At 38.4% G+C, this 10823-nt stretch overlaps 1 protein-coding gene across 3 annotated transcripts in view; it reads right to left on the bottom strand.

Annotated features, from left to right (window-relative positions):
• Nucleotides 1–1151: 1151 nt before the first annotated feature.
• The window catches only part of HTR7 (5-hydroxytryptamine receptor 7), a 37083-nt gene continuing 27411 nt past the window's right edge, over nt 1152–10823 (bottom strand). Inside the window, exon 4 of one of the 3 annotated variants that reach the window (XM_068950089.1) lies at nt 1152–1271. In XM_068950089.1, coding sequence (XP_068806190.1) covers nt 1228–1271 — 44 coding nt within the window. In that variant the 3' untranslated portion in view covers nt 1152–1227. Of the gene's footprint in view, nt 1272–9457; nt 10627–10823 lie in introns of those variants that run through there. The other 2 variants (XM_068950088.1, XM_068950091.1) reach the window with 2 other exon arrangements.

Below are 10823 nucleotides of genomic sequence, written 5' to 3'. Positions count from 1 at the left end.
CAAGATATGACTACTTCCAGTAGAAATATATTTAATGCAATGTATTGAGCTCATTGAATATTTTTAGTGCATTCCCATCCAAAGAAAATGAAATATATTTCATAAATTCATCCGTTTCTTCAGAAGCCAACTCTTCATTTTTCTTCTTCCAGTTCTGGCTTGGCTGTTTCTGGTTGCACTGATGCACACTTCATCATGAGTTATGACACTTTTTTTTTTCCTTTAAAAAAATCAGAACTTATCCTGTTTTTCAAAAAAAAAAGTAAAGGAACTAGATGAGAAATGTCTGGAGGAACTAGATGACAAATGTCTGGAGCAACTACAAGTCCTGATGCAGATACCACTAAAATAAATGAAAACCTTGTATTACCTTAAGAGGGAATTAGATCACGGTTAATGAGCTAATTCGCAGAGGTCCAGTACAAAGGAGACAGCTAGGGGAAAGAGGGAAATTATGATGGTTTTTGTGCCACCTTTGTGCTCATCTCATTTTGGGTTGCTGTGAGAACTGACGAAGTTCCCAGTCCATTTTACACAACTCCGTGGCAGAAGCCCAAAATATGAGAGAGAGAGAGAAGCCAGAGCAATAAAGGAGCCAATTTTATAAAATCATCTATAGATAAATAAGTACTGCAAAGCTTTGCACAGAATATTCATCTTAGCTGCAATGACATTGGATTTTATCCTACTAACAACTTTATCACTTTAATTAGAATTATAGCCACCTCCTGCCTACTTGAATTTGTAAGCCAACATGAGTCAGAACAAGTACAGATGGATGCTACAGAAAGAAGTGGTGTCACAGCCGAGCACAGGAATGGGTGGCTCTGGCCGTCCTTGACATCCTGCCCGCATGTCCAGGCCACCCTCTCTGCCACACACTGCAAAATCATGAGTTTTCTGGCCCTGAGTTGCCACAGTCCTTAAATATGTAAATAATGTCACTAAGGACAGAACTGTCCATCCCTAGAAAAGCTGTGGTAGATCTTCAATGATACAGATTCAGCAGTTGTCATAAAGTAGCGGAAGACCGCCTCCTCGCACCAGCTTCGTACAGAGATCTCCAGTTCCTGGCCACTGAGCTAAAATGCAGGATCTGGCCCACCTTGGGTGCGGGGAAGAACCAATCCCCACCGTGACCTGCGCCAGCAAGGCTGAAACTTTGTGAAGGAAACATCTGTGAGATTACAACGCAGGTTCTCGGGGCATCCCTCCTCCAGTTCTCTCTTAGATGGTATGCACGAGGGATCTTCTGCCTCTTTGTGGCCTCCCTATTGAAATCCATTGAATTATTCACGTCAGTAAAGGTGTCAGCAACAGGTATTTTTACAGACAATTCTGCACTTACGCTCATTTTGAGTATTTTATTACATGAAAACATATCTTTTGCAAACAAAAAAAAAAAAAAGAATCTAAATTAAAAGAAGGCACTTAATACAGACTGACAAGGGACCCACAAGACAAGGATTGTACGTAGGGACACAATGCAGAAATAGATTTCTGAGAAAAAACATTCACTGTGAACTAAAAGCAGCAGGTCAAGTTAGGAATTTCTGAGAACTAACCAGGTAATTATATCCAAGTTCAAACCTAAATATAAAGGAAAGCAAGGATTGTTTGAAAGGTCAAAGTTTAACTGATTATAGGTGTTTCTCAAAGCCAAAATAAAATTCTGGACTCAAATATATTTACCTTAGGAAATGTCATTATCCTCTCATTTTCTATTCATGTACTGTATGAGCTGGAAGGACAATTTTTAAGAGACTATATAGAAAAAATAATGAGTTATTATGGCTAAATTTTGCTTTTAAATACCTTTGAGATTCTAACCTTTCTGGTTCTGATGCTCCCTTTTTTTTTCTGGGCTGCTAGGGGATTATTTTCAAAAGGGAAAAGTAATTAAAAAATTTGTGATTTTAGAGTGTTAATTTTCTTTGTCCAGTAGTACATTTGACTTTTTTTAGTTGCAAGTTAAACATCCTTAACATGATTTTCATAGTATCTGTTGCATTTGCTGCCTAGTCTGAAAAGAAAAATGTAATTAATGAATCGGTCAAAAATCTTTGTTGTATACAAACTAAGAAAAGCTATAAGCATTTTGTAAGGAACAGCCTCTCTGCATGTTTGCAACAAAACATCCAAGAGCTTTCAAGTTTTCTGTATGCTGTTTGATTTCTGTGTTGCTGTTATTCCTCTTCTGTGAGGATAAATATCTGAGCTTCTTTAATGCTTTAGCTTGAAAAGCCAGTAAATACCTTGAATGGGTCTTCCAAGTGCAGGAAGTATACATCCCCTTTATGGCAAACCCACACTAAGGTAAAATTATTTTACTAGACCACGAAGCCACAGCAACTTGGTCCAGCATTCCTTAGTTAAAGTTTCCATTAATGAAGAGTGCAAGGAAATCAGTCTCTAAACTCTGGGGCATGGAAGTAGTTCTTACCGTGTTCGGAAACACATATCACTAAGGTAATCCTTCTTATATTTCTGTAAAGCTGCTGTAGTATTTTATCACTATGCTGTTTAAAGGCTGAGATCACCAAAATATCATCACTGTTTCTACTTATTGTGTGGGGTTTCTTTGTTGCTTTTTGGAACTATTGTTGTGAAGAAAATGTTCACTTTAATTTGCCTAAGGTGGCTGTTTTTCTTGCCACAATCCTCCCTCCTATGCAATCTTCTGGATGGTAGAGTTGACTGGTGAATCGCTATTGTTTTATCAGAAACCTGCAGAGATCGTGGTTAGATCAGCCAAAGCTGCAAAGTTTTCTGAGATATTAGTGAGCATAGTCTGTTGCATTCTGCTGTATTTTTTTCATACTTTAAAACACAGATTCTCCAAAAAGGCTGAGGCATACTACAGTGGCTTTCTCTTCTCTTGCAGAAAGTGTGTTTGTTTTGTTTGTATTTAAAAAAAAAAAAAAAGCATACTGTAAACACAATTTTCTGGCACTAGCAAGACCACACAACTACTGAATTAATGAAATATTATTTTTGACTGAGTAGATATAAAACTAAAAGCAAAATATTTATTCAGTCTGGTATGCTGGTTTATAAAAGTGCATTGATCTCTCACTTCTGGAAACTCTGATACTTCTGTATGTGTTTTTTGTTAAAGTAATTTGACTAGATCTATGTGAATCACAAATGACAAAAATAACTTTAATCAAGAAAATTCATAAAGCTACTAGGTATCAGAATATTATCTCTACAGCAACTATGTAGGAATGCCCTCAAGAAAACAGAGTATCTCTGTATTTTTTTTTTTTGCCTGCAGAGGAAAAATTTATCTGGGAAAGCACGTTTCAGTTTTCAGTGAGTAAAAGCCCTCTTGCTCTATTGCACATATTGCTATCTGAGAGGAGTTTGGCAATGCAGCAGGATGATTAAAAGGGGTGTCAGAATAGCAAGTGTGAAGAATAATAGGCCTGTTTGGCAAGAGATTCAGAAAGGGAGCACAGAAAATAATGTTATCTCACTTGAAAATCAAGCTGAACCTGATCTTTAGTGGCTACTTAAAGAGATTAAAAGCAAAAGAGACAAGTTTGAATTTCTTGCACATCGCAGATTGCTCTCTTAATGTATTGTTACTTAGGCTTTTTCTTCTTTTATTTGCTTGAGCCCTCCTCTTAAAAAATCCAGCCCTTTCCATTCCTACCCCCTTACCTTTCAAAATAAGGGGTGAGTGTCTTCTATTTCAGAAAACTAATAACTTTGTGCATGAAAACTATTGCTTCTGTGTCTGAATTTTTCCCTTCTCTCTCCCGTCTCACTGGACCTTCCTGGGAAAGACCGTCCTAAAAGACAGGAACTGATTCTTAAGCAAACTGTGAAGAGGATTTGATGATATTTTGCTCTTGCGTGTTTTCTGAGAAGATCATACTTTGAAAATTTTCCAGAAAGAGAAGAAAAATTAAACAGAAAGTTAAGTTAGTAGTTACAGGAAACCAGCAAAACAAATGGCATTGCTTCAAAACTCCTTCCAGTTCTGTAGCTGCAGTATCTTCGTCAATGATCCCAAAACTTACCTCAATAGGATTCCCCTAAAGACGCTGTGCCGATGCCAGCATTTGGGGCAGCGGCTGCCTGGGTATTTATTTTCCTGCCATAAAGCTAGGAGGAGGGAGGGCATGAATGGACAACTCTCTGTAGTATTTAGAGTATTTATCTGATAAGCATTTCCCTTCTCTCTGTCTCATCACAGTGGATTTATTTCACACTTTAACATATCTTTCTGCAGGTGGTGCTAGCTAGTAAAACAGCTGAATGGAGAAGGAAAAGCAGAAGGCTTTTCCTTTTCATGAAACTGAAGTGTGAAGCAACAGACATCACAATGAGATATTATCATAAATCCCCACTTTCTACTACTCTGTTTTATCTGTTATTATACAGTAAGAATCTTACCAAACTGTTTGGTAAGTGCTGTGCTACAGAGTTAAACCAATACACTGGTAGACTGCAGGAGCTGGGAGGAAAGGTCAGGAGTGGGTCTTCCACTGCAGACTTCAAAAAAGCAGCAACAAGCAACCAAGGGGAGTATAGTTTTCATGATGTATTGATGCAGCAACAAAACCTTTGGTTTTATTTGAAAGAGGAGGAAAATACTGCAGAGAATACTATAGGATGTTTTTACTGTATGGACTAACTGCAGATTAACTGGTAGTCCTAAATGGGAGAGCTTTACAGCAGCTGAACAGTAAATTCACAAGGGCCACGGTCAGGAGAAATGACGATGAAGAGCTAAGGCAACACGGGACACTTGAATCTCTGAGCAACGGGTAGCGATTCAGCTCCAACTAATTAACTCAACAGAGTGAAACAGAGATGGGTGGGGAAAAAGGCTGCAAAAACTAGCCAAACTGTAAACTCTTCACAAAACCATCATCTCAAATACCGTGCAAAGCCCATTGCTTAGACAGAGGAGAATTGTTCTGTCTAAATCAACTAATCGAAAGCCCTTGCTTTATGCTGCTTTGTGCCCTGAGCAAAATGACGTAAATATAGTGCATCTGAGTAGGGCAAGACTCAAAGGATGCCAGGGGCTTCCTGGTAATGTACAACCAGCACAGCAGCTCCTACAGCACTGGCATGAGGCAGGCTGTGGAAAGACTATTTTGAGTAAAGAAGGCACGTCCAGGAGGAGCCTTTGAGAGCTAGTGTGACTTTTATGATAAATTCTAGAAAAGGTAATGCTAATACCAAACTATGAGCTGTGTGCAAAGGATGACATTGTCACATCCCTTTCAGAGTTTTGCTCTTTGGCTTTTTTGGCCACAGCTGAGAGTGGTGTTCTTTTTTTTTTTTTTTTTTTTTTTTTTTTTTTTTTTTTTTTAGGCCAATATGTTTATATTCATTAAAATGTGTTTGTAATACTGAGAGCTGGGCTCAAGAAAGGCTCTCTGGCACAGCTGTGCCTAAGATTCCTTTTAGGGAACTGGCTTACTCAATAGTTGCTCTTGAGGATCTCTAAATACCGCTTTACAGGTGAACAGAGGAGACGCATAAAGTCGAGGAGATCTGGTGTCTTTCCCCACGGTGTCAGCTATCTTCCCCTAATATCTGAACATCGTCACTGTTCATTGCGATACCATTACTGCAAAATTCAAATCTTGGTGGATTTGTGTAAATATAATTTTACTGATGATTAATATTCATTGTATATAGTTGAACTCTCCCGATTTGCCTGACTCGTTGCAGCAGAGCTGGCTACGTTTCCCAAGAAACTCCAACCAGAGAGATCCCAAGCAAAAAAGCCTCAGCCTAAAAGCACATTTTGGTGACTCCTTCCCTCCCTAAATAAGGAAAGGTAAATCCCTACTGAAGAGCTATAGGAGAAGTGAAAGGCTGAACAGCCTTGTGAGACTGCGGGAAGCAATCAGAAGTACAGTGTGAGCATGAACTAAGCACAACCATTTCAAAAACCTGTCCAGCAAATGGAAGCAGAATCTGGTTCCATTTCCCCACCACCATCACCAACCAGCAATCATGTGATAAGGACTAGAAATTCCTTTTGGAACCAAAGGCAGAACTATAGAAATTAGAAAGATGGTCTAGGAAGTACAGCAATGAGATTAAGCTTTCTAATCAGAAATACTGGGTATGGGTATCATCAATAATAGCAAATGCTGCCTTGAGTTTCCTCAGACAAAAGATTCTGCTGGCACAGGCCCAATTCTGCACTGTAGTTAATGAGCAAACCTATTCCCCCGGATAGCCTTTTCCAGGCTTTTCTTGTTTTCCAGACTGTGCTGCCCTGTGCTCCTGAGCACACAAACATTACACAAAGCAACAGATACGTTGAAAGAAAAGCTGAAATTGTGCAGCATTTCAAGTGTCTTTCATGCTCTGCAGTCAATGAGTGACTTCTCACATCTCAGACTGTAACTAAGGAGATGGCTGAAATTTTTCAAAATTCCCAGGTGTGGGGTTATGGAGTTAGCATTTCATAGCTGTCCACGTTCTTCTATGACTAGAGTTCATGGATTTAGTTACATCAATCTCTTTTTTTTTTTTTTTTTTCTCTCCTTTTCTTAAGGAGGGGGACTTAGATTTTCTTGACTTTACATCTATACAGATGTTACCTAAAGTCAAAATTTGCTTCATGTTTTTTCTTAAAAAATATATATATTTATATATGTTTTTGCTAAGTGCAAAGTAGTGCTGATATGCAGAGCCCCACCTCCCCTTTAAGCAATTAGGTATCAACAATCTTTTCACTAGGATCATACTAATTTATGTTAATCATTTTGCATGTCCCCAAAATCTTGGATGTGCACTCTTGTTTCCCTCTACATTTCTGCATGTCACCCCAAGAGTAACTTAAATGAATGTCTGAAACTTAGAACTGCTTCCATGCCTTGCTTCTGATGTCTCACCTTTCTCTCCTCCTTCTTTCCGTTACTTTTATGCTGGCCTCCCTATGCTCTGACTGGCTCTGGGAGTTTTATATCACTTTTTTTTTTTTTTTAAACTCTGATTTGCCTCCCTCACTTTCTCCTAGAAACACATGAAAGAACACACCAGCTGAGGGTGTAAGCTTTTTTTAGGATTTGGTATTAGTGCACATCAGACTGTATGTGTGATGGAGACCTTTCATTCACCTATTGCTGTGTTACCCCTTTGCCAGATCAGTAGTTAATTATCTAACTAAAGAACACACTACTGCTGCAAGTTAGGCATTCTGAGATGAACCCAAGCAATTATTTCCTTATGCTCTTTATCCCAGCCTCTTTCAGTCTGAAAGCTTGCTCATCTGCTCAATGCCACATTACCCGTGTACCTGGGAAGACGGGACTTCATTACTCTAATATTCTCAATTTTTCTGTTTTTTCCCTTTAAACACAGCTCCATCCAAAAACAGCTTAGCCCTTCCAGTTACTGCATAGTTGCGTTTGTTTTAGCTAAATAAAGAAGGTTGTGGGTTTTTAAAACAAAAAACATATCTAGAGATGAAAGTTGTTTGTTTATCCCCACAAACGTCAAGAAATGACATAGCTCATAACAATTCTTGTTCTTTCCAGGGATGTCTTTACCTGAAGCAGATGGTAAAGGAGAGGAGTCCTGCAGGATGTTCTCCCTGAACATTGCCTCTAGTGACAGTTGGGCAAATGTCAGAGTTTGACTCATAAGGCACTTCTATATTTCAAAAAAAAAAAAAAAAAAAGTTCTGATTTAGAGCAAATACAACTTTCCAGCATTTCCTGCAGAATAATAACTGAAACTTCTGCCCAGAATTCTGAAATCAGCTTCAGAATTTAAAAATCCCTCTTGGATCCTTTATGAATAGCTTAATTTGTATTTTCTCCTATGTATCCTTAGATAGAAAAATCAAAAAATAATAAAAATGCTACAGAAGAACTGTGAAAACTGCTCCCTTACATTACGAATTCCAAAAATGCCTCTCTGATAGATGACTTAAGGTCATAAACATCATTCATTTCATGATGAACACAGAAAACATCCTTGTACTAACATTAGCTGTACTCTATACTCTACAGAGCTGCAGATATTCTCTCCTCTTCCAAATTCTCTTCTCATCCTTCTGCACATAGTATTTTTGGAATATTTAAAAGAAATCAGAATATTTCAAATTATTTTGAAATTTTTTTAGGAAAACTTCTTGAAATTGGGATATAACATATCTTTTACCATTACAAAATTATCCTTCTCTTAAAAATAAGAGGCCAAAATATACTTCATGTATACTGTGTATAAATCTATCTAGAATGGCTAAGCTTGTTTCAGGGTGCACAGTTCAGCACATCAGTCCAGCTGTTACATATCTGGTAACCACTGCTTACAAGTTCAGGTATTTGCAATGATCTCTATATGTTCTGAACAGAGAATGAGGCACAAACTACTCGCTATTTAGCGTGAGTTAACACCACTGAATTCATTTAAGCCATTCTGGTGTCACACTTGAGAAAGTGGGGATGGGACATAGCCTAAAGTGTGATTTTGCTATTGAGCCAATTCAATGTATATGATGCCCTAATTTACTGACTATTAATTGTAGAAACTATTTCATAATGAGTATGTTTTCTTCTCAGTGATACCCAGACAGCTGAAAATGTAGATGTGGAAGACTGAGCTCACTAATGTATCCTGTGCTCCATCTGGAACATGGGGTACAGTGCGAACTCTCAATCCACAGAAAGCACCTCATTGGATGAGGTGTTACAGGTTTTAAACTCTTATTTTAAGTTGTAAATAGGCAATATTGTTACAAGATTTGACCTTGCTCCACTGAGGGAAGAGCTATGTTACCAACCTCAGGAGGAGCAGAACTGCATTCGTGGATGAGCTGGTGTGGAGGGAAACAACTAGAACTAGAAATTGTGAATGTTCTTGGTTCTTACTCAAGGCAAGTTTTTAAATCTCTTTAAGCAGAAGTGATTACCAAAATCAGTTTGTGTGGATGAAGTCCAGATATCGCTAAATATCATCCAGTGCTCATTTTAGCCATTAACCTCTTAACGTTTGAGGGTAGAGAGTGTCTGAGTCTAGATTAGAGGAGGATTCAACTGATAAAGTCCAGATAATTAATGAAAGAAAAGATGGACTTGGACCGGACAGCTCCTGGAACAAACTGTAATCATTCCTAAAGTTAACAATATAGGACAATACCTTTATCTGGCACAATCACTATAGCAGCACTGCAGATAATTGTGCTGCATGACTTTATGCAGCAGTAGAGGTGGTCTGTGACTTTTCTCAGTCTCTTATATTCACGTTCTAAGTGTAATGTATTCTTTCAGTGCCACAATTTCTGTACAAAGGCAACATTAAACTTCACCAAGAAGTTTACCCCCAGGTAATCCAGTAAATTAATGTTTAATGGACACCTTTTCACAATAAAGAATACTTCCAAGAGATATAACTTCTTTGATCCAACTTCATCTTAAATGGTTTATTTTTATAATAAAAAAGTGGAAAGCAAAGAATTATACTGAACTCTTCAATGTTCTCCGGTCTTTATTACAGAAAAAAATTCTAGGATACAAGATGCATCCAATATTCAGAGCTACTAGAAGCTGTTTGGGGCCAAGGGCCAAACAAAGGGGCTAGGCTGAGTTCCCTCTTTCCTCACCAGTAACTCAAAAGTCCTGCACCACCTTTTATCCTCCCGTTTTTGGTATCCAGTACTCGCGTTCCCTTTCCTTACACGCAAACTCTTTAGATTGTCTTCCTGTTTCTCCAGGTTCGTTATGACTGGGGGCTTGTACAGGAATTTACCTTGCTACCTTTCAGTTTCTTGATGACTGTGTTAACAGTGCTCAAGAAGGCTGGTTCTTCCAATTAACTTTTTCCCTCAAATTTGAAAAAAAGAGTTATGTGGTAAAACAATAAATTATCATAATAAAGGGTAAGGGATCTTATAGGACAAATTCTGGCTTTTCGGCAAGCTTCAGAGCCTCATGCATGCCCGCAGCTGATAATTTCCGGTTGATGTTCCTGTATCTGCATTGCAGTAGGTTGCGATAAGTTGTCCTCAGGTCCCGATTGAAGAAGGCATATATAAAAGGGTTAATAAGAGAGTTTGCGTAACCCAGCCACAGAAATGTTCTCTCAACCCAGAGTGGGATACAGCTGCATGCTGTACCACAGATGAAGGGCCTGGCAGTTGAAAGGAGGAAAAATGGCAGCCAACACACAGTAAAAGCCCCGACAATAATTCCAAGGGTAGTGGCAGCTTTCTGTTCTCTTTTAAAGATAGAAATGTTTTTCCTGTCATGCTTAAGGAGTCGTGAAAAATTAGCACATTCTTCAGATTCTTTGTGCAATTTAACAACTCCATTCATAGATACTCCTTCCACTTCTTCCGGCCGGGGAAAACCAGCAAACTTGTGTTTAGCAGCACTCCTCTTAGCAGCTTTGTAAATCTGATAGTACATGAAAAGCATCACTGACATTGGGATGTAAAATGCAACTGCAGTGGAGTAAATTGTGTAGCCAAAGTCTTGACTGATCAAGCAAACCTTTTCATCGTTTACGTTTTGGGCCCAACCGAAGAGTGGGGGTATGGTGATAGAGGCAGATAAGAGCCATACACACAGGATCATTTTGGCCATACACTTTCCATTCTGCCTGACAGGATACGTAAGAGGTCTTGTTATTCCCAGGTACCTAGAACAATAACGTAGAGTTACTATATAACGCATTGGTTAACTAATAAAGTTATTTCATGTAGTTTGCCGTAACATAAAAGATGCTTGGCTAAAAATTGTAAATCATTTTTTTCATTGTTAAGGAAATTCTGAAACTTAAGTTTTATTTGGCTATCTTATGAAGTCTTGGTATAGATGAGTGCTTACTCTGCAAAG

Source organism: Struthio camelus, chromosome 7, assembly GCF_040807025.1.
Source record: "Struthio camelus isolate bStrCam1 chromosome 7, bStrCam1.hap1, whole genome shotgun sequence".
In the NCBI taxonomy this organism is placed as follows: domain Eukaryota; kingdom Metazoa; phylum Chordata; class Aves; order Struthioniformes; family Struthionidae; genus Struthio; species Struthio camelus.
Note: the sequence above shows the minus strand (reverse complement) of the source record. Positions and strands in the feature narration are given on the sequence as shown.